The sequence below is a fragment of the Cloeon dipterum genome, chromosome 2 (genome assembly GCF_949628265.1).
Source record: "Cloeon dipterum chromosome 2, ieCloDipt1.1, whole genome shotgun sequence".
Lineage (NCBI taxonomy): Eukaryota > Metazoa > Arthropoda > Insecta > Ephemeroptera > Baetidae > Cloeon > Cloeon dipterum.
The window spans coordinates 30220627-30244734 of NC_088787.1; the positions used below are offsets into that span (position 1 = coordinate 30220627).

At 39.8% G+C, this 24108-nt stretch overlaps 3 protein-coding genes across 5 annotated transcripts in view; 2 read left to right on the forward strand and 1 right to left on the reverse strand.

Annotated features, from left to right (window-relative positions):
- The window catches only part of LOC135935697 (uncharacterized), a 266355-nt gene extending 251629 nt beyond the window's left edge, over window positions 1-14726 (forward strand). The window contains exon 9 of the transcript XR_010574243.1: window positions 14716-14726. The gene's annotated coding sequence lies outside the window, so the exon portion shown is untranslated. The remainder of the gene's footprint in view (window positions 1-14715) is intronic.
- Window positions 502-10785, reverse strand: RpL36 (ribosomal protein L36). 2 transcript variants are annotated; one of them, XM_065478225.1, is made up of 4 exons: window positions 10782-10785; window positions 1119-1261; window positions 711-845; window positions 502-649 (listed from the first exon to the last, which is right to left on the reverse strand). In XM_065478225.1, the coding sequence occupies exons 2-4, from the start codon at window positions 1254-1256 to the stop codon at window positions 566-568; spliced, it is 357 nt and encodes a 118-aa protein (XP_065334297.1). In that variant the 5' UTR covers window positions 1257-1261; window positions 10782-10785; the 3' UTR covers window positions 502-565. The 2 variants fall into 2 exon arrangements, with proteins under 2 accessions (XP_065334297.1, XP_065334296.1); XM_065478224.1 differs by lacking the exon at window positions 10782-10785 and adding an exon at window positions 1858-2006.
- On the forward strand, window positions 2231-23017 carry ssp3 (short spindle 3). Of its 2 annotated transcripts, XM_065478206.1 has the most exons (26): window positions 2231-2381; window positions 2748-2877; window positions 2970-3116; window positions 3172-3275; window positions 3329-3469; window positions 3522-4184; window positions 4240-4341; window positions 4658-4874; window positions 4930-5449; window positions 5502-5592; window positions 5644-5755; window positions 5817-6001; window positions 6054-6266; window positions 6320-6546; window positions 6611-6836; window positions 6888-7120; window positions 7177-7366; window positions 7419-7531; window positions 7584-7707; window positions 7759-7822; window positions 8312-8414; window positions 18329-18463; window positions 19270-19510; window positions 19812-19970; window positions 22288-22458; window positions 22539-23017. In XM_065478206.1, the coding sequence occupies exons 2-26, from the start codon at window positions 2769-2771 to the stop codon at window positions 22638-22640; spliced, it is 4692 nt and encodes a 1563-aa protein (XP_065334278.1). In that variant the 5' UTR covers window positions 2231-2381; window positions 2748-2768; the 3' UTR covers window positions 22641-23017. The 2 variants fall into 2 exon arrangements, with proteins under 2 accessions (XP_065334278.1, XP_065334279.1); XM_065478207.1 differs by lacking the exon at window positions 4240-4341.
- The last annotated feature ends 1091 nt before the right edge of the window (window positions 23018-24108 follow it).

Consider the following 24108-nt stretch of genomic DNA (forward strand, 5'->3'; position numbering starts at 1 on the left):
AATTATAATTTCTACGCCAATACACAAAATTTTACGATTTTGGTGTCGAATTCTGGATTTTCCACTCGTGTTTATCTTTATCACAATCAGATCTGAAAAATATTTAAGTTTCTCTGATTTTTCATTTTTCTGATCGTTGGGTTGGCAAATTGAAAACTCATAATTCACTTTAGCCTAGAAAAGTTGCAATAATTGCAAATAGTATGCGTCTTAGCTCACTTCCCTTCCTAACTGTATAAAATCAGCTACCTTTTCGGCTAGGAGAACAATTTAAGATAGAATATTAGTTACATTCAAGGAGTTACCTTTCCATAGAACCCAAAAGAAAAGAACTGAGATATTTTAAAGTGAAGTTAATTTTTCCTTAAACAGGCAAAATTTGAGGAATTTAAACTACTCTGAAGGTTGGAAGAAGTAAACTTCAGCCAAGATCTATTAAACAATCTAATTCACTTCAGACTTGATTCTTAATCATTGAATTTATTTTTTTAAAAGTCCAGCTTTAGTCACAAAGAACAATTTATTGGTTTTAATTGTTGAAATATGCAGCGTGATACATTAACATTTACTTGTGGGCAGCCTTCCTCATCTGGGTAAGGATGTTGCTGAGCTCTTCACGCTTCCTCTTTCCACGGGTGTGTGTGCCCAACTATAAAAACATTGCAAATTAATATATATATACATAAATTCATTAAAAGTAATGGTCTTACCCTCCTCTTGAGGAATTTCAGGGCTCTCTTGTCCTTCGAAACCTTAAGCAACTCCATGGCTCTCTTCTCATAAGGAGCATGTCCACCTACTTCTCTAATAAGTTCCCGGCAGAACTTGGTGTGTTTTGTCTGACGCTGAAAATGGAATGAAAAATTTAAGATGACGATTTCTACTGGATTAAAATGATGACAAGGATAATTCAAGAAAGTTCCAAAATTTGCAGGAGTAACAATTGAGTTGGCAAGAAATGAAACTGCACCATGAACGTGTTGAGGATAGGATAATCTTGACCGATTACAAACAAACATGGCACATAATATAATTGTATGAAACATGACTGAAGTTTTTTTGGCAGTGCATATATATGAATTGGGAGTGGAGGTTTCCAAGACGGATTTTCTACTTACGCCCTTTAGCCTGGAGGGTCGGACTCTGATCTTCTTGTCCGAGGTCTTGGTCTTGCCCCAAACAATTTTGGTGGTCTTGTGGCCCTTGTTCAGGCCAACGGCCATCTCATAGCGGGGACTCTTGCTCTTTTTACCCATGATTTCTGCGAATCAAACCATTTTTTTAACTATAGCGATACTGGTTTAATTTTATGTTGCTCAGTGTCAAGAAGCAACAGAATAACACACATATTAATTTGCGATATCATACGACGTGTAAGAATATAGCAATACATACAAAATATCGAGTAGGATTCGTTTCCTAGATAAATCGACAATTTAAGATCTTTAATGCAACACTAACGAATGAACATTGATGAATTGCTACTTGACACGCGTGGTATAAACATTGGGAGGCTGCTCTTGTTTTTGTTTGAATGCTTTAGCGATTTTTCGACTTTTGAACCAAGTTAGGCACCAGGATCAGTTACTGATTTAAATGGACATGGGAAACAATCAATGCTCGTAAGAAAACAGGACTAATTTTTATTTATATTAAAGAAACCAACAAAATTTAAAATAGCCGACGATGATGGAGCATGCCCGGCAATGTCGGGCTTGATACCACGGCTTAAGTATGGAATTAATCAAATTTTAAGAGAAAATACGAGGCGATATACATTACGCAGAGAAATGTGCCGAAATTAGATTGAAATTCAATCCGATGGCAGAAATATTTTGAGATTTTGAAGAGACTTACGTGCTGCAAGGTCTACCAGCAACACAGAATCCTTAATGAGAACGAAGCAACGAAGCGAACGAGCCAATCGGGAAGCGTGGACACGTGAACAAAGCGCAGACGTGAATCATGCAGTAGGAGGGAGCGCGCGAATATTCAATCTCGATGAACTTACAGGGCATCTACGCACCGCGCTTTATTTTAGGTGTAAATAAAGGAGCTTACTTGGTTCTTTCGTAAAAGTTGAAAAGAAATAATAAAATTTCCATTTTCCCCTTCAAATCATATTTAGGTAATAAGAGAAACAAGGTCATAGTATTTTTTTTTCTCTGTATATCTGTTTGAAAATCTAAAATTTATACGGAACCCTATACACGGGTTTTCCTCCTTTGCCCGCTCACAATCAAGTTCGCAGTGCTGCAGCGATGTTATAAACAGCTGGGCCTGCAAATGTCAGAAATAATCCGACACTCAATTTCGCTTGTAAATTCCAGAATTTATCCAGATGAATGAGTCATATTTTGCTATTATCTTGGAAACTTATGGTATGGTTTAAACTTCATCATTCTTTAATTTTAGCTTGAGTGTTGTTCTGGCTATGCATTGTATTATTCCAGCAAAATATTCGTAGCAAAACTTTCGCAATAAAGTTTAATCCACTTTGTTGCGTTTTATTTTACTTTAGTCTTCTTTCCGCTTTTTTCTTCTAAATTTCTCATTACGTAACTTCAGATTTTTGGTTTTTGTTTAATTTGTTCGTTATAGCATTAATTGCTTTGGAATGTTTCAACATTTATGTAATATCAAAATTGTTTCGGAATTACGTACAAATTGGAAATCAATTTTTAATCCTTTCCATAATGTCCATTTCATGCAGGAAATTTGTTACAATATGAATTCTATATTTTTAGGAAACTGACAAGCTATAACCTATGGAAGAAATTCACTTGCTAGTTCAGGATGAAGGCCTGTCCAAGAACGCTATTGCCTTCAATGTCCCTGTCGATAATTTAATGTCGCCACAGCCAGAAACTGAGACGGGTATGATGTGTTTTAGAGCTTCAAATTTCGTCAAATTTTGATGCTTGCTAATTTTAACAAAAACCTGAATATGTAATATTTATGTATTACAGTAAAAATATCGAAGAAACCTCCTGCAACACCAACTCGTCAGGATGTGAAAAGAGACATAGAAATTCAAAGATCTAAGAGAAACTCAGAATGCCTTGGTCAAGGGTGCAGAACAAGGTCTGCATCAGCAGGCAGGGACAAAAAATCCGGTAATTATGTCTAGTATAATAAAAAAAACTAGGCTGATTATTCAATAAATTATAGAAATGAGAGATGTTTATTGGAGCATGTTGGTGCGCAATTTTACAAGGATGGTTGAAGATGTTTTCCAAACCTGTGAAAAGACTGACAGTGTACCACATTGTCAGGTTATATAATTATTTCTGCAAAAATACTTTGTTTCTAACAAATTTGTTTGCAGAGCATCGTACTGATTTTGGAAAACTCACTTCGTGATTTTAAGAATCTTATTTCTTGGATGGAACTTAAATGGAAGTTTGAAAACACTCCTGTGAAAGAGAGGCCTAAGTCTTTAGCTTGGGAAGTCAGGAAGTCCTACACGGTATGCTGATCAATATTGATAGCGCTTAATATATTAATCATGCAAATTAAAGCTTGGTCGTTCAACATCCGAGAGTTACTGGACCCCAGACGAGATGAAGAAGTTTGAGAGTTTTTCCATGGCTAAAACTCCAAACCGAAGTCTGAATTTCAACTCTTCTGAATTTGAGAATGCACTGAAAGAGATCAGAGCAGCTGAAATGGAAAAAGAAAGCAAGGATAAAGAAGCAGATACTCTTGCGAATCAGCCCACAATTTCTGAGAGCAGCTTGGTTGTGATTGGTGACGCAACTTTTCCCTCTGTTTCGTCTCAAACAGATCTGGAAGAGGAAACAACTGTCATCCCTGAACCGCAGATCGTGGAAGCAATCCGCAGCAAAAAAGAAGGATGTTGCCAAACTGATGATGTTGACTTGGAAAGCCTCGGCTTAGATCCTCTGGAGGCTGTGAAACAGGAGGAGAAGCCGAAAGTTACACCAAGAACAACAGCTTCAGTCAAGCCAACCATGGCATCTGCCTTGAACCAGAAAGCTAGCCTGCCCCAAAGACCTGCAGGCCGAGGCAGATCTGCTCCCTTTGTTCCTATTGGTGCTCAGCCTAAAGTTGCTAGAAGCTCTTTTGACGCAAAATCTAGCCCTGCTTTCCAAAATCGAAGTTTTGTGAAACGCCCTGCGGACCTTAAACCTCGGCCGACGACCGCACCTGTAACAAGAACCGTGAGTACTAGATTGAGCAAATTGGTCTCTTCAAATACAATCACCACTTTACTAGAATCCTTCTCGTTTGGGAATTTCAACTACTTCCACTTTGCCAAGTAAACCTAACTTTGGTGTGGTTCGAGGGGTCAAGAACAAAACTCAAGATTTTAACCAGGTAGTAATGCTCGAGTGATGTGTGCTATGCTAATAATAAACACTAGTCTTTGAGAAATTAAATTAATACAGATTCATTTTTCTTACTTTCTGCACGCTAACAACTGCACATTATAGATCTTTGCATGGGAAACAATAATTATGATAACAATTTGATTTTTGTTTCATAGTCAATTTCTAACAATGGACCGGTTAGTTTAAGAGAATTAATGCATCGTGGTGTGATTTTAATATCTGTTCAACTTTCCTTTATAATTTAATTCACGGCAGACTCAGATGTAAAATTTGCTTAATCACTTTGTATTATTCACAATTAGATGCCTACAAGACAGTTTTTACGGTCAGCTAAGGATTATGAGCAAGCTGCACTTCCTGAGCGAAGCAACTCAAGCAGCTCAATAAACAGTTCTTCCAGTAGAAGCAGCTGGGCTGATAAGGTCCGAGGACCTGCTGCAGCTGCCCTCGCCACAACCGCGGAAGTTCATTCTGTGGAAGATTTGCTGCATAAAACAAAAGAGGCTGTCTCCCCAGAAGGTTGCTAACAAAAATCAGCTAATTTTCCTCGCCAATAAATTATTTTGTACCTTAGACGATGGCTGGAAAATGGTGAAGACTCGTTCCAGATCAAAAATATCACCTGGAGGGAAAATTGATACTCTTCGACGTAGTGCCACCATCATCAAAAGCAGTCAGGATCTTGAAGTAGGCCTTTTCCCAAAGAACCGTTTCCATCAGCCTTCGACTGCTAGATCTCTTCCTTCACTGGCATTGAGTGTGAACGAAAAAAAGGAGTGCGTGAAGAAGTCGGTCTCAAAGGTCCAGGTTACTCGGCCTGAAAGGAAGGTTGCGCCTGTCAAACCAACCACAAAACCAAAGCTGACCTCGCTAGAAACCAAGGCATCTAAAAAGTCATCCAGTCAATCTGCCAAATATGACAGTGTGATCAAGAGCACTGAGAAGCTAACAACTGAAGATAAAAAGGAGAACCAATTGCAACTTCCTATGGTTGATTTCAAGTTTGTCAACGGCAAAATTAGTCCCGTTCCTTCAGAGTCTGAAAACTCATCTCCGGAGCATGTTTCAAAAAGCGAAAGGGGAGATTCCGATAGGTTTGAAATATCATATAGCACAGCATTACAGATTCCACTAATTTTTTTATAGAGAAGAGGAAGAGAAGCTGAACAGAGAAACTGAAAAGTTGAACCAAGAAGAGGCCAGGCTTGAAAGGGAAATCAAAGAACTTCAAACAGAGGTATTGTTTTTCATGAGTGAAACTCTTAAAGCTAATAGCATATCATTTTAGTATGATGATATGGAGTCAAAGCCTGTCGACTCACAATCAAATGATGATGATGCTGAAATCACTGATTGGTATGAACTATGTGAGAGGGAAAGCGCTGGAGAGCTTTTCCAAGGTTTGTAATTTTATTGGATCGTAATATAATGCTTTCTAATTTTGTGTTCATTGCACACTAGACGAAGTTAAGGATTTGGCCTCACATCCTGAAAGGATAATTGATCTGCATCAAAAACTGTCTTCTCCGTCTAGAAGGAAAATTAACAATGAGAAAACCTTTTTGGAAAAGCAAGAGAGTGCTCAAGAAAAGCGACAAAAGTACTTAGAAGAGTACAAAAAGAAAATACATGAACTCGACAAAAAGGTTAAATATATCAGAACTGTTGAATTGGACTAAAGAATGTAACGTTGCATAGATCAAAGAGGTTCAAGCTGCTAAAGAACACAACAACCATCTCAAAAGAGAGAAAATTGAGCAAAAGTTAAAGCGAGCAGATGAAATTCGCAATCGTTTGCTTGAGGAGAAAAAGCGAAAAGCGCATGATGAAGAAGAGAAAGGCAAAGAGATTGCTTTCATTGTTGCCATTGAAGCCCAAAACAAACGCCATGACTACTTTGTGCAAAAGCAGGTAAATGAATCTTGTGTGTATTATGTCTTGGTTAGCTCACACAGCATGCGCAGGAAGAAGAGGAGAGGCTTCAGGGAATTCAAGAAGAGAGACAAAGAAGGCAGGAAGAGAAAGCAGCTAAGAAGGCAGCTGCTGAAGAAAGGAAGAAACACCTAGACGCAGAAAGACTTGCAAAAGCGGAAAAAATAATGGAAAAGTGGAGAGTGACCGAGGAGCGAATAGATCGAGAGCAGCAAGAAAAGGAAAAGGAAAGACTCGAGCAGGCTCGAGAAAAAGCAAGGTTTTTACTGTGTTTTCCACTAAATTTTAATCTTCTAAATACGCATTTTTATCAATTATCTCAGAGATCGAGAGGAAAGACAAAAAGCCAGAGAAGCTACCCAAAGGGCAACGCAGGAAGAGCTGAAAATCAAGATTCAGGCTAAGCAAGAAGAATCTGCAAACCGCCGAGAGGAGAATATAGAGCAAATCAAGCAGAGAGCACTCGAGTGTTGTTTCTTCCGCACGGATGTTGCCCCTAGATTAGCTCCATATGAGACACACAAACTGTGCACACTGTGCAATGTTTGGGTCAGTACAGGTTGCAATGATTAGCTCAATGATTCTGAAACTTACACCTAGATTGGATCTGATGTGTATCTTGTGAGCCATTTGCGAGGCCGCCAACACCAGCAGGAAGTAAAAACTCAACTGGGAGGCAAAGATGTGAGTCGGGATGAGCTGGAGGTTTTCAGTCTCAAGCACATTGAAGAGGCACCAGCTAATAGCACGGACAAAAAACTGGAATTGGACAGAGAGCGACAAAGAGCTCTGAAAAAGAAGTTCAAAAAGATCCGCTTGAGGATGATTGCAAAGTAAATCTATTGATTTTTATTTTTAAATAATAGTGTCTCAAAACAATTTAATTTAGGGGCCAAGAGTATGAAAGCAACAGAGAGGTTCAAACAACAACTGACTCGCCATCAAAATCCAGAATCCAGAAGTGTCTCAGAGACATTGAAAGGCTTATCAATGCCCAAGGAAAAGGCTTGTGGAGCGATCCAGCAATAACTGCTTTGGAAAGGGCCCTTTCAGAAATTTGCAGGATTTTTGAAAAAAAGGTTGTTCATTTGCCATTCAGCCCAAATATACTAACGTTATGGTGTTTTTAAGAATTCAATGGACAAGCTCGTGTTTCTTAACTTGGGAGGAATGAACCTCTTATCTCAGCTGCTAGCACTGGCGATGGAAAGTACGCCAGGTTCACCTCTTTTTATTCCAATCAAGTACGCTCTCTTCTAAATTATCCTAGAAAGATTCACAAATTGAATGTTGCAGATGTTTCTTGACTGTTTGCAATGCATACACCTTGGCGTGCACCGAAAATGACTTGAACTGTCGCTATGTCATCCTCAGCAATAAAATAAGCGCCATCATGGACCTACTTCTCGACCGACTATCTGTATGATTTTACAACATATTTAAGCCTTGTTATACCTTTTTATATTTTCAGAATACCATACCTCAGAAACCTAGAAGCGGATCATCCCTTTCAATTTGCACTGATAGCCTTGCAGGTATGTCTTTCCTTTTTATTTACCAGCGATACTCAAACATATTTGATTAAAAAAATATAATTAAACATAGAAAATGGGGAGGCAAAATTTTATTCACTTGCTTTTGTTTTTCTTCTTTACCACTCCATAGAAGAAATATAACTCTTTGCGTTTGCTTTCTTCAAGCAAGTCTCGTTTTTGGTGCTATTCACTAAACGTTTCATGATTATTTTGCACTATCATCATCATGATAGATAATTTTCTTTTGTCAGAAGATTAAATAAACAGCTTGTTGCAATGAGGAAGCTGAATAAATTTCTTCTGACATGAAGTATGACAACCTCTTGTGCTTCTTCATTGGCATCTACCAAGAAATTATTTTTTATGTTAAATTTATTTAAACATTCCCATGACATTTATCTGAATTGATTATACAAAAAACCATTAATTAATTGCAGCATTCACAGATTCCATGAGTCTAAACCAGGCACAAAATTCTCTTACCCACAGGTTCCCTCATGAATCTGCTAGGTATGATTCTGGAGCAAGCTGTGCCTGGAGCTGCGATTCAAAATGATGATCAACTTGCGCCTCGCTTGCAGGATGTCGTGAGGTAGGGAGATTTTTTCCTCCTTTTGATAACTCTGCTCTGCTCTGCCCTTCTAACTTTTAATTTGATTTTGCCGAAAAGAATTTAATTTGGTAAAAGATTTCTGGCTCACTCTGTTGGTATCAGATTAGTTATTTTTGTGTGCGTGTGTGCGGCAAGGAAATCTTGTTTACCCCTGGCAAACGCTGCTGTCTTTGCCTCGTGCGCCAACTTTTAATAGGAAACATGAGGGATCAAATCTTAATTGAAGAGCATGTTACATTTTACATTAAAACTGGAGAAACTTTAGCGTTGGCAAACAGCCAAGTTTCTTTTCCTTGGAAAGAAACGGGGATGAGAGAGGGCGTGCGAGCAAAGAGACGAGAGAGAGAACTGCTTCTGGGGAGAAATTCTCCAACCATTGAATGCTATTTAAAATGATTTTACTGCGCAAAGGCTCTTTCTTATTTACTCAGCGCGCAGTCTTCTCGCTTTTTTAAATTTGTTTTAAGGCGGCTGCTCGCTGATTGAATTCCCTGCATCCCTTCCTGTTCCACTGGGGCCGAGAAAAAGAATGAAAACGGCATTCCCAGCGAAATTGGAATGGCGAAATGTGTGACGTGAAAAGCCGGCGCCATATTCCACTGAATCACGCGTATGAATTTTGAATCCATCAATCCTGAAGACTAATATTTTGATAAATTTTACACACGAAAGCTTTCAGTCTGGCTGAATTTATGCGGCGTTAATCCGCAGCTGATGCACTCACACTCGCGCCCTGAAGTATTGAAAATAAAAAGTAGTGCGCTGTGGAAGCGATTATTAAAATCCCATCGCTCGACTCGGGGCACTGCGCGGAGCTTAACTTTGCCCCAGCCAGCAGTTTCGTGGGTCGTAGCTTGCATGGGAACGCGCACAGCAGGAAGCATTAGCAACTACAAGCGTCCCTTCAAATCGAATCATATGCTCTGATTTGACTCCCAGCTTGATTCCCATGCACTTCGAGCTTGCTGAAAGTGCACAACTTGCATATTTTTAATCTGGCGTATCACCCTTATCATTCCTACATGAAGCGAGATTTTTCCATGCTTTGAAAATCTGAATATACAGTAAGATTTTCTTTTTGAACTGATAACAATATTGCGCTCAGAGAATGATGGCAAAAACAAGATAATTTTAATTACTAAGGGATTCTTTGATGTTGTATATAGTTTGGACATTAAGAATGATTAATTTTAGTTGTGTTTGACGCTCAAATTTAGTGACACAACTCTGGCTTAAACGATAATTTCCTTTTTCATGACAATTGGAAAGGCAATTTAATTGTGAAAACAATATTTTGATTTTACATTTTACATTTTTGTATGTCTTGTATATTTTAAAATGGGTATGCGGAATTGAATTTGATAAAGACGATTTTCAGCTCCTGTTGCAACGGTGGTAATGTTGCACAAGCTCTTGAATTTTTAATGCTTTTTAGCAGTTAATCACAATGAAAGTCGTGTCTGGCACTAATTAAAATCGGTGTTTCCGAGAGAGCGCAAGGCAAATGTTCAAAGTTTGCTGAAGGATCTACCTGGCCGCAGTAATTAGCATAATTAACCTGCCCATTACCAAAGCAGGTCGCACTCTCCTGCAACGAAATTAGTGCACGTCCCCGCAGTTTCCAAGCACTTAGTGGTACGTCGCCATCTGTTACAGAAAAATGCGAACACTGCCCTTTTAGAAGCAAAGGCCCAACTGGACCATACAAAACTTGTCTTGCTTTCAGAATTTTAAGTCGCAGTTGGTTGCTACTCTTAATAATATATGCTACTTGATGTTAAATTTATGATAAAAAAATCTCAAAATTTTCGTGCTATATTTTAAATCTCAATCTTTGAGGGTTCAAATTTAATTTTCCCTGTGCTGAATCAGCTAACATGAAATCTCTAAAAGAATAATTTCTCATTTATACAACTAATTGTTTTTAAATTAATGTTATATACAAAACCAAAATTTTATGCAATATTTAAAATGCAAAAGCCCATTGAACTTGCTTCTTATTGTATCTCTCATGCAAGAAATGCCATTCATAAACATCTTTTTTCTAAGTAAAATATTCACTTTGATTACCATTAACTTTAGCAAAAGCTGTAACTGCGAAATGGCGAGCTATATAGCACATTAAGTCATGCAAGGTGATAATGCAACTCACGGCAATCACGCTACACAAAAATAAATAATGTCAGCTTGTGTTTTATCCCTTGGTGGAGCGACAAAGGAAAATATTTTAATCGGAAGTAATTCCCGCTTTGGTAAACGTGCGTGCTGCCAGCGGCGGGAAAATGTTTGCTTAAATTGCACGCTTGCATGTTGTCTCTGTGTCGCTCACATGTTGACTCTAATTTCGTGCTGCGTGTCCCTCCTTCGCAACTTCCTCCAGGAAATTGAATTCTAATTGCAAAGTCTCCAGATGTGAGAATTGTTTTAGCAAATTTGTTCGTTAAGCATAGTCGTATCAAAATGCTTTGTTTAAGAAGAAAATTTTATTTTCAATGAAATGGTGAATTTTCCTCTGCTATATGAGCCCCAGCTTCATATCAATACTTCAATTTCAATACTCAAAAATGGTGAAAAGTTGGCAAATTCGGTATCTTCTGAGTTTTTCCATAATTTTTTATATTTCATAAGCTTTGTTGTAATACGGGCTTGCAACTCCAGCGCGGTGTGCAGTTTATCAGTGTGCGCAGCGCACCCCACAGCTGGCTGTTGTCGCAGGATGACCCCGGAGGTCACAAAGAGAAGAGTTAGCCACGGTGCATTAGTCTCCGTGGATACCAGGCAAAACACACGCGCTCGCAGTGTGCACAGGATTACGACATTGGGAAAAATACAAACAGCAAACAGAGGGAATGAATAAAATATTACGTGGTACCTGCTGGGTGTGTGTCGTATATATTCAAATAGTGGTACCGCGACTGCTGATAATAAACGCTCAATGCCATTATCTCGATCAGTATTCAGATTTTGTTTTTGTGCGGGTGGTGAATGCACGCCAGTGTTTTTATTTGCCAAGTGAACTGGGTCAAGCGTGTCACGAGGGTGACAGCGCGTGAATTGAAATATAGACATTTTATATTTTTTATATATTTATTTACACCGTAGTTTAAATAGCAAAGTGTTGTTTTAAAGTTTCATTATATACGATTATTTAAAAATATCAGCGACAGAAGTAAATTTTACGACTCTAAATGATTTTTTTCAAAATCTAAATGCTGCTCTTTTTAATTTCAAAGTATATTCTAAAAATGTATGGTTGGTATATTTATATCCCTCATTTTAAGTAAGTACCGATGATCAAACAGATCCACTCATTATAATTTAGCATCAGCACTATATGAATAACTAATTGTAAGCGCAGTGGAGATGGCCCGCGGCTGATTGCATCTAGAGAGTACTGCACCCACTCGCTCGCAACACATGCAAACACACAAAACCGCGAGCAAACAACCCTTTTATCCGCAGGGCCCTTTTGTGTTTCTCTATCTACGATCCTTTTTTTTTATTGGCAGCTGCAATTAATGCCGGCGCGCCTTTATCTTAATTAGGCTGGCAGTGCGGTGTATTATTCGTCGGCAAATCAATCATTCCGCAGATACATTTATTGCCTCTACTTAGATAGTGATCAATCAAACGCCAGCCTGACACTTTGAGATGAATTATTATTGGCCTCGCGTGGTTGCCTTTTATTATTATTCTGTCCGTGTGTTCTACTGCAACGCTGCTGTGACATAATGTGCGCTGGTCGTTCGTTCATCTGACGCGCCAACTGATGTGTCGTGTCAAAACGTAGGCGGTCAAGACATGAATGAACGATGCGCGGCTTTGTTGATCTGCCAGGTGTGATCTTTCTGATCACATAGAACAGATACATTTTTTTCACAAATATGCTCTTTTCGTTTAATTTCTTTTAGTTAGCTCCACAGCTCTTTGTTATAATTTTCAATAAAAGTTTTATCCACCCATAACTCACGAATTTATCAGCTGCCAAGAGATAAGGGACCTAAACATTGTAGCACCTATTCCAATTTTGTGTGAATTATCACAAAATAACCCAATATTCAATTTTACTTGTATTTTACATAAATTTTATATTTTTTTCTTATCTGAAAAAAATGTAGAAGAATTATAAATAAGTGCACGAGGTGCATTTCCTGCTTGCCTGTTGACTGCGATAAAAAGACAACACATTTTTCAAAGAATAATCGCGTTAGTGAGACGTGGTTCCCCGCATGTAGCACCTGCAGCTCACACCCTAGTGCGAGAGCTGTCCTGGTGGCGCAGAGATTGTCAAATTGAGTTATCCAAAAATGGGCCCGCATAAAAGTTAAGCCAAGGTGACTGGTTGGTCGCATAATTCGATTTCAGAGCGCCTACATGCTTTTTCGAGTAATCGCGTTTGCGCTAATTAAATCACAATCTCGCAGCGCGCTAATTATTGGCCGTATAGCGATTGATAGAGAAGAGAAGCACATCATCGACAGCGAGAGAGCGTTGCTCGCGCTCGTCGTACAAATAATTTGTTTGCCCACCGACTTTGATATGATAACAGTTTGATCCGCCGCCAAACAGCCGTGTCAATCGGCTCTCTCTCTCTCTCTCTCTCTCTCTCTCTCTCTCTCTCTCTCTCTCTCTCTCTCTCTCGCGTTTGAGTTGCTTTTGGCTGGCTTATCAGCGATACACTTGATCCCGAGCGGAGCAAAACACAGGCCATCTGTCGCACCTCCTGTCCACCGATCGAGTTACATTCAAATTCGATACACCCGCACGTTTGCAAATCAAATGTGTCGAGTTTCATTTGCATCGGCACCAGGAGTAAAATTTTGCTTCAGGGGCTGATGATTTATCGACCTTTTGTTGTTGTTGTTATTATTGAGGGGAAAAATCTCAAAATCGAATTTCATCCTTTTTTCAGTTCCTTCCCACACTCTCCCTCCCTCAAATTTGATTTGTGGATCAGAAAGATTTTGAGACTTATTTTCATTCAGAGCTAAATGAACACACAGAATTTCTAAGAAATGTCTGCAAAATTAAGTTTAAAATCCGCTGTAGGATCAATTTCACTCTGATCGCTAAACCTCCTCAACTAATTAACCGAAAAATCAGGGTCGTTTTCCAATCAAAAAGTCAAACAATAACTTGTTTGTGCAAGGCTCTGTGGACAAAGAGACGGGTGGCCGGCCAGTGGATTGCAGCCTCAAGCTGTGTAAATAATCGCCAAGCGGCAAGTGTAATTAACAAGCGGCGAGGTGGGCCGCGAAGAGGCATCCCCCGCGATGGCTGGTGGTCGGCCGGCTCCATCAATAAGCAATGAAAAAAGCGAGCGCCGCCGGCTGATAGAATCAAATCAATACAAACACACGCGCGCGCGGCGCCTAGATTAAAATCAAACAGCTCGGCCGCCGCCAGTCCGGCCAGTCCGTGCGAGTGAGTGAGTGAGAGAGAGATGCATCCATCCATATTTGCGGTTTCAGGCCGGGGAAGGGGTGGGGGCTGCCGGGGGCCCCCTCGGGAGCCAGTGGCATAACATCGGCAGCCGTGCATAAAGACATTAACGAGGCTGATTGAATTAAACTCAATCCCTCTGCACAAACATCGACTGACAACTGAATTACACGGCGTATCCCTCTCACTCGTTCTCTTTCCGTGCTTTCGAAAGTAGCGTGGATAAGGGGCCAATTATTATTGGCGCTTGTTTGCTTAGCCGATGGGAAATTATTGCTGCCGCAGAATCGCGCTTAAATCTGTCGGCAAATAAGCGCACGATTGATGTGTTCCGCGGCTGCTATGCACGTGACAGTTTGAATTCACTGCGCCAATGGCCAATGGAAAAAAAACTCTTAATTCATCTGTTTTCATGAACGTTGGGTTGCCGCATTCGATTGAGCGATTTCTTATTTATCCACCAACAATTAAATAAAACAAGAAAATGTATTCTCAATATTCATAATCTACGATAGTATAATACGTACATATTTTGGTCCCTAGAATTCGAGAGCGGAAAAATCCCCACCTAAATAGGAAAGCTAGCGTAAATTTCCTATTTTACGGAAAATCTTACCAATAATTTGTGCTAAAGACAAGTTTGCCTTATTTACAATAGTATGCAACCGTCTTGACTCAGATGCTAGGCAGGTTGCCGCTGTGTAGCTGCAGCCATTATTATGCATCCATACGACACAACATGTGTTTAAATCTCCTCGAAACATCGCCAAATGGCTCTACCGCCTTTTTCTTACTTGAATTTTTTGAGACAAAAGCACCTCAACGCCGACAATTTTGCGCGAAAGAGAGAGAGAAAGAAAGCAGGCTGAAGAGTTTCTCACCCCTGCTCGAGGCGGAAACCTCCCTCTCGGCTTTTGCCTCCGCAACGCCATCATTTTTGACAGCGCGGGGAAAAGCAGCGGCGCAGCCAGGGTATTTTACGTATTTTGACCAAGCTCTCTTTTTCCCCGTGATTTTCCCCAAACACGCAAAAATCCTTGCTTGCCAGTGGGTCCGTCCCGCCTCCGTGTAGTGTACTCGATGTTTTATTGAGGGGGCTGAACTCTTCTCTCCCTCATACACTTGCTGATGCATTATTTAAGGGTGTGCCGTGCCAACCCTCGCTGCCTTTATTTTATCTGCCCCGGCTCTTGCTCGCTCTCTCGCGCTGTGTTTGTGTCTCTCTCTCGTCGCATGCGATTTCGCTCGCTCTCTCTGCGCGCACTGAATGATCAACCAACATTTTCATTGCTAAGTGAATGCCAAGCACATCATCATAGTCTGCTCGCTCACGCTTTTGATTTTCATTACTTTTTGTGTTGACACTCCTCTTCTCTTTCTCCGTCTCTTTTGCTTTTTTACAATAACGCTGAAGCGCCGGCCCGATGCTTTTCATTGGAACATTAATAATCAGCGATGCACGCACCACCGGCCGCGCGTTTTATTTGCGCACAGATTTGCTCGCGCTTCACTGCCACTGCTTTAAGCGCACCCACTAGTGCCCGGGGATGCTACCGTTCACCACTGCCTGAATTTACGTAAAAGCAATTTTTTATAAGAATGCTTGAGAGCCTCTAAAATAGAGCTCGTTTTTTAATCAGATTTTCTCGGCACGTTATTGACGATCGATTGCAAGATTGCTTGTATATGATTTTGCCAAATTTGTCTAAACAATAGCCGGCATTCTAGAAAATTTATATTTAATTATAGATTTTTAAAATATAAGGACAATAACTGTGAAATTCATTAATGTAATTGTGAGGCGTTAAAATCATAAGTTCTGCCAATAAAACACAAGATTTGATACGTGAACTAAAAATAGATTTTAAAGCTAAATTCCTTAATTACAAAGACCCACTTTCATTTGCTTTTCAAACTTAGTTCAAACTCGATCTCGTCATTCCAATAATTAGTGCTTTCTGTTAATTTTAGCTTTAAAATCCAATTATAGTTGGCCAACTTTGTTAATGAAAACATCTTAATTGATTCTTCGATTTTTTGGACCCCATTCACTGACATTAACTTGTTTGAATTGATTTTAGAGTTGCTTTCGCGAAAGGATAACTAAATGAAAAACAAAGCGCTCAAAACTTTTTGCGCTCCTCTTTCAACGAGATGAAAACTGAATTACCATTTTCGCCAACGCGCACACGCTACCATTTCCCTCTATACGAAGCTTTTTTGCTGTCGACGAAATTTATTCATTCGCCTGTGCGAATTCGGGAAATGATAATTAAGCGTGTTTACATAAAAGCGTAGCAGACGCTGCGAATCAGAATTTCCAATTAAATTCGACTTTCTCCCGGCAGAGAAGCAGCCGCCCGACTGCGTAAATTATTAAACAGGCTCGGAAAGCAACTTGCTCTCTCGCTCGCACACGTACCATACATCATCGTCATCATCACATATGAACTTGTGAATAATAAATCAGCCCTGCTGCTGCGTATGTGTGTAGGCATATTCACATTTTGAGTCTGCCAGCCCGCTCTAATACATAAATATACATCAAGTGAGAGCTCTCGGTAATTCTCTCTCTCTCTCTCTCTCTCTCTCTCTCTCTTTCTCTCTCTCACTCCTCCCCTCACCCTCTCCGACGCTCACACATGCATCAGGTATCACTAATGACGAGAGCAGCTTGTGCTTAGGGTGACCAAGTTCATTTAATCCAGCTGAAAAAAAAAAATAAATCGTATGCTTTATAATAAATGTATTTTGTTTACACATATTTCGCATCATAAAACAAAATTCAATAGGAAACATAAGAACATATTTTTCTTTGACTGCGGCATTGAGATCTTTTAAAGGTAAAAATTAAAGATTATGTTATCCACTGTCAAAAAATTGTAATGTATCATAAATAAGATCATTTTTAAATTAAATTAAATGTAAATAGTTTTAGAAAATGTTTCTAAAATTGAAAGTGGTGGAAACTCCATTAAATAATGTTTTGGAACGCGAATATCATCTGGCTACCCTATACTGGCACTGGCGCGGGCTGGCTGGTGGTCTCTAATGTCAATATCACGAGAGAACCACAAAGAATTTTACAGTAGCACTGAATATTTCGCGTTACCCCAGCTAGCAAACACGGGATCTCTCTCGTGGCGGCACCGGGGACGCCATTGTGAATAATAATTTTTATTTACACTGCAAAAATGTAACTCTTCAAAGGCAGAAGCAGCTTTTTTTGCCAGCGTATGTGAGCGCATATGCGAGAGAGAGAGAGAGAGAGTGTGTGTGTGTGTGTGTGTGTGTGTTTATTATTTGCGCAGCAGCAACTCTGGTGCGTTACAGCAACAGCCTTTTGCTTTGTGAATTTTTCGCCTTTGGAAAGCAGTGAATTTCGTCAAAACAAACAAGCCTTTGCCAAAAACTCCTTGCGAAATTTCGGACGAAAAATGTTATGTTTGCCTGCGTGCGGTTGCTTGTTTGTTGTGTGTGCTGAATTTATTGCCAACGCACAAGCAAAGCAATATCTGGAGCGAATTTTTTGCCTTTGAAAAGCAGCAAGAGGAGGTTAAATTTTAATGGAATGATAAATAACAGTAGCAGAGGACAAACAAAACGCAGCTGCCTGCGTAATTCATTTTGTGCGTGCGTCCGACGACACTCGTTATGTGCCAATTCGACTTGAGTGCGACAGATTCTCTGTACGCAACGACGTACTCACTGAAATGGTGTATTGTGGCAAGAGTTTTTTGTGGGAAATTTTTTCCGTTGTAGGTGATGTTGGCAGAGAACTCAAAATAATGTATTTCGCCTACTAGAACAGCAAGACTTATTTCACATTTAAATACACCAGTTGTATAAGCCCTTAGTGTTCGAAGGTGTCAACAGATGGCGCCACCGTATACATTGGTAATAAATTTGATTTTAAGGCACTTAACTCCGATGCGCTTTGATACTCAATCCTGCTAATGTACATTCTTTCCTTAATATGCTGTCTTTTGACGGGCTGAAAACCAAAATCGTTATAACTAATCGCCGTAGAATCGTGAAAACTATTTTTTGAAATATAAAATCTTTTCCAGCGTTTCTAGGGCGAATGGCTGGACTGATTTTCGTTTTCAGCATGTCAAAAGAAAACATATTGAGTGAAGAATGCACAGTAGTAGGATTCAGTCTGAAATCGCAGCGGAAGTGTCTTAAAATCAAATATACGGTGGCGCCATCTGTTAGTAGCTTCGAACACTAAGGGCTTATACAACAACTGGTGTATAGCTCAGTGAATATCAGGAAAGAAATAAAAATCTTGAACATTTTTGCATCTCATTTACATTTTAGCGAGCCGGGAACAACCACTTTCCGCGCTGTTTGGGCTTGTTTCCAGACATTGTGTCGCATGCATATTCATGAATGATTGATCAAACGACGTGATCACTTATCGCGGAATTTGCATTTTGCTGTTGCAGCTACGTTGTGTGCATGGGTTTGCTGGAGAAGCTGGCCGCCTGCTGCAGCTCTGTGCGGGACCCGATCGACGACGACCCCAGCAGTGCCGCCTTTCTCCTCTCCACCCTCAGACTGCTGCGGTCCCTTGTAGCGTGGTAAGTAGGACTCTTGCAACTTGGCCCGCGAGAGATTCATCAATTCGTAATCAATCATTTATCTTCATTTCATTTCTCCAATAACGGACCAAATTTTTTTAATTTAATGCTGATATCACGTTAAGAAGTAAATGGCTTTTGCAGTGTTAGTGAGCAAGTCTCTTAAACTCTTGGTCAGGATAATAACAATATTTTTGCTACTTACCCGACCACTCGCCACACTACAGCCTTAACTGAAAAATCACATGTTAGCAATCAAATTTCACACAGCTTTGAAAACTGGGAAAAGTGCAGATTTTCGGGGAGGTCAGGAGGGGATTCAACTGCTGCACTATTTCAAATGAGATCGAGAGCATGCCCTTTGTGAGATGAGCCGATCGCAGTCCGAATTTTTAATTTCTCGGCTGACTATTATTTTTGTCATCACATCCATTTCCGCCTCGTCGTCCAAACATTTCCGAAAAAGTCATCGTAGTAGAGCTGCTGGCGGACGGACATCACCTTTTTAGCCGCCTCAGAAATGCACAAAGCAGAGGGAAATGCTAAAGATTTTTTTGTATGACTTTTACGCCGTGTGTTTATAACTATTGGCATGGTCACAAGAAGCAAAATATGGAAACACAAAAGAACAGGGGCGTTAATAAGAATTTTTAAACTGTTTGCATAGAGTAAGACACATATTCTGCTTGGATACAACAAAATATTCAAGCACTCTGCGTTTACAAATTTGGGGTAAAATTTTGCATTCTGCTAATTTAAATTGTACCATTTTTACTGAACTCATTATTAAAAAAAATATTGTGCAGTGCCAGGACAGGTGGTTGCGGAGCGATTCGTCAGGACGTGTCTCAACTGGGCGCCACACTGAGAATAACCGAGCTGATGGGCGGCGTGTCCATGCTGTACGGTATGCTGTTGCATCAGGGGGCGCCGCCCCGCACCGGCTCGGCGCCGCCGCCACCCTTGCCGGCGCACACCGTGGCCGTGGTCGTGGAGACGCTGCGGCTGCTGCAGCAGGTGGCAGAGATGGACCTCAATCTCTTCCAGGTCAGTTAGCTGCTGAACGAGGAAAACAAATCAAACAAAATGGGGATGGGTTTAATTAAAAGCTGAGAGGGGTTGGCATCGCCTGGCAACCCTTCCTGTTTGGCTTTCAATATTTAGACTGCGGTAATTGAATGAATTAGCTGGCGGAGAAGCCAAGCGTGGACTCGAGTGGTCTCCACTCTCCGCCGCTCTCTCTTTCTCTTTGCATTCGCTTTTAATTATTGTTTCGAGTGCCCGCTCCGAGGAAATCTTTGCTGAGATAAAAAGAATGTGCAAACAGTTGCGATTTGTCTGTTTGCAGGGCGTTTTAGGCGCTGAGGGCATGTCCCTGCAGTTCAGGCACTTGGCTAGCTACCTCCTTTGGGCCTGCAGCAGCACCGAGTCGCCAGAGTACGAGGAACTCCTGCAAGGGGTCGTCCGCATTGTTGGCTTCTTTGCTGTCAAAAACCACGACAACCAGGTAAGTTTGCCATTTTATTATAATGTATTACGCGTTTTTTTCTTCGGGGGAGGGGACCTGTAAGTCCAGCCGACTCTTCGTCGAGTTTTAGATCATTTTCAAGCAAAAAATTTAATTAATTTTTTATGTAAAATCAAAAGCTACTTTTTATGCCTACATTTCCTTTTAGTCGTGGGATTTTGGTGAAAAGAGTTTCTTGTAGCATGTACATCTAAAAGGAATGAATATCAAGGGAAATTTGACGTAACTATACTATTTTTATTAAAATTCTCTGTCTAGATAAAAAGATTAGTTTTATGTTCAATTTGATGATCGGTTAGATTATTTTGTTTTAATTCTAATTCCAAGCATGCTTTATATGTCATGAAATCAAAACAAAGGGGGCAAAATAAATGCTCTGATTGGAATTAAATTGTGTTTTGCTTGAATGATGATCATTCTTATCTAAAATATTTTTCTCGAATCCTGACAGCCATTTTAATCCATAGTCCTACTGATTGTGAGAACTGTATTGTTTTTTTATCAGCCGCTTTTACATTTTTATGAACGGTCCTGTTTTGACTTAAATAATATGGTTGGTTATGGTTAGAAGATCACAATGCTTTTAAAAATTTACTTCACTTGAGTAATTAGGCTGGTTTCCATGTACCTAGTAGATATTCCATAATTATTTCTTATCATTTGACTCTTCATTTTCGGTAATTTAAACCCAAAATATGTTTTGTGTTGGAATCTTAAATGCCATTTTGTGCAGTCCTTGCCAATTTCAATATTATGTTGTTCATGTTGGATCGAAAATAAAACTCGCTATCAATAGAGGCTTATTTTAATTGGCTGAAAAGCGGCAAACACGCCCAAAATGAATTTTAGATACACGCGCCGGGTTGTCCAAATAATCATTCGAGCGCTCTGACTGAATAATTTAACACAAACACAGCTCGTTGGAAAACAAATTTTTAAATTTACCAAATTAATTCGGCGAGCGCCATGAATGTTTAACGCAGAAAACAGAGCAGGCCAGGCACGTTGGCATTCTGGTTCACGAATTTGAGTTTCCAACGGTTTTGCGTGTATGTCAATTGACACAGTGAAATATTGAAAATTGAATTTGCGAGTGCTTGGTTGAATGGACGTGAAATTAAATCGTATTAATTTGGCAGCGACGAGCAATTTGCTCTTGTGTGTTTGCATTAGGTGGGTGGCATTAGTTTTAATTAGCAAACACACGCAACCAGCATATTGATTAATTAGCTCGTCTGCTGCAGTATGCGCGCTAATTAAATAATACGCGAGCGGTAAAATGTGTTCGGCTTCTCTGCATTAACGAGTTCGTCGGCCACACGTTCACTGTTTAATTATGATTTACATGCATTGCGCACCATTGCTCGCAAAGTAAACCTTTCAGCAGACTTGCCCGCCACACTCATTAAATTTGGCAAGGTGCATTGTTGTTGGACGGAGAGGTTTCTGAAATTTTGGAGCTGCCGCAGATCCACTAAAAGCTTTACAAGGGCTATGCCCGAGTCCATTGCACACATGCGTTTTCCAAATTTTATACTTTTTAAGCTTTATATTTTATTGATAGATGCCTCTGAAGGCAGAACCAAGCAAAGTTGTTATTAGGAATTAAATTCAGCTTCCTCGGTGTGTAGTAAACACACCGAGGTAATTTCCGTAATTCTGCTGAGCAGGACATTCCTGTGGAACAATTGAAAAATGAACAGCTTCACTAAGTTACAAGGAGCGGAATTAAATTTCTCCTGACAAATTAGATATTTTTTTTAAACATATAGAGAATTTTTTAATTGAAAATAATTTTTTTAGCGGATGCATTTATGAATTTGATTATGCTCTTTGCGAAGCACAAATTTTTAAACGGCTCAACTCAAAATTCAAATTTATTATTCGCAAAATATAGCTCAAGAAGTTATTTATTAATTTATTAATTAATTTGGGATTTGACAGCTACACGTGAGATCTTTTCTAGATGTTTCCTTCACTTCTAAATTTGTTTTTTTTTGTGTAAAGCCTCCTTCCCCCACTGTGTTTACCTTGCTGTGAGTTCTGTCATCGCCTTTATTTGGGTCTAAGGACCACACACTAATTTCACATATTAAGATTGGAATGTGTGATTGGGGACGGCGCCTATCTGGAACAGGAAATGGAAAATTGATTGGTGTTATTTCATTCATTGCCAGACAGACATTCTCTAATTAGATAAAAATGCAGGGAGGTCTCCTCTTACAAGAAAATGATTTTATCCACTGAGAAGCCAATACAATTACAATCTACCTCTTCCGTTCTGCTCTTTTTGCAGATGACAATTCAGTCTGGCTTCACTCCAACTGTCCTGCAGCAGCTATGCAACCTGCCCATCCAGTACTTCAGTGAGGAGCGCCTGACAGCCGTGCTGTTGCCCACTCTGCTGGCCTGTTGCTGGGACAACCCAGAAACGCGAGCCGTGCTGGAACAGGAAATTGGATTTGAGGTAGGTTTTCGAATTGCGTTGGGAAAAAAATTGGGGGTACACCAAAGAAAAAATTTTGAGCCGTGTTTGTGTTTTGGCAGATGTTGGAAAAGTTCAAGACATCAGAAGCTGGCCAGAAGGACTCGATTGTGTCTCTCCTTGAAAGTCCATCCTCTAACAAAAATGAAAGTCCAAAAAAGTGAAAGTCGTCGCACATCAATTTTAAATTACAGCCGCAGAATAGAGAGAAATTTTGTAGTTTTTGGCTTAACTAGAGATTACATTCCACCGTTACATTACATTAATATATTACATTAATATAATGTAGTAAACGCAATGTGAATGATACCATTTTTTTATTATTTAACTATATCACATTTTCCTTGACCGCCGAGTACCATAATTAACCAAATAATAGTATTTACATGCAGTTCTAGTTTCTTCAAGACTGAATCATGTATGATCTACAACCTATTCTTTAGCACTTCCGGTTTTAGTTGCATTGTTTGTTTAAAACTCCACTCGTACTAATTGTGATACAAACACTGAACACCTCAGCCTAATAAAGAACTTAATGCTATTTGAACGGCTTATTATTTTTCCTTTCCATAGGCATCTTCCCAGAAAAAAGCACTGGAACTGTAAAACCACCAAAATAAAAATATTTTCATTTATTTTTACTAAAGTTTTCAGACAAAATCGAAAAGTGTAATTCATTTGTTAACGCGAACGCAATATTCACATGGTTTAATTGGATCATTTTCACTTGCAAGGACCGCTTCAACCAAGAGTGCACCGTTTTAAATCACAAAGAAGGTGTAGCGGCATAATTAATCGCATCACGCCTTCAATGGAGAGAGTGCAGGCAAGAATCATTACTTATACCTGGGTAATGGACGTCACGAGGGTGATGCTGCAAATCATCTCTCGAGTGTCACATTCGCACGATACGGCCCGCTTTGTGCGCGTCCATTACGGCAGAAAATGCTGCCCGACCGCTGCTTTTGCTTTTGACACGGGCGACAGAATTGCAGGTGGGCATCATAAATCTACTCGGAATAAAAGCAAACGCACCGGCCCCTTTTGCCACTTTTGTATACCAAATACAACAATCCGTAACTTGGGTGTGGAGAGAGCATGTTGCATAAGAGCTGACCGAATTTCCCGCGGCGAATGTCGCACAAATTCTAAAGAACAATGTAACGGTAACAAGGTGGAAGAAAGTAGTGTTTACAAGGCTCGCAGCACGCTGATGGTCAGATCTTTGGAGTGCTTGTCCAACATGGGGGCATCTTTGAGCAAATATTGCACTCGCAACGGGAAAGTGGATTAGAAAGAGGGCGTGGAAAATTTAAAAATAATATTTTCATCAAAAAGATTCTTGAGCGTTGAGAGACTTTCAATAATTTGAATAAATATCTTCTCGCAACAGAAAAAAGATTTTTACAATACACTGGTCAAATGGCAAAATCAATTATTACAACCATGATCTTTTCTAAAAGGCGCTGTTCTCAAAATTACAGTAATTACAAAAAGGAGTGCCAATTTAAAGTATCAAACGGAGAGTGTATATCAAAGGCTCGTTAATAGTTTCCAATTAAGCATGCGCGCTGAAACTGTAATTTGGCTCTTTTAAAAACTCTGTGCAATTATTGCTGCTTTCATCAGGGG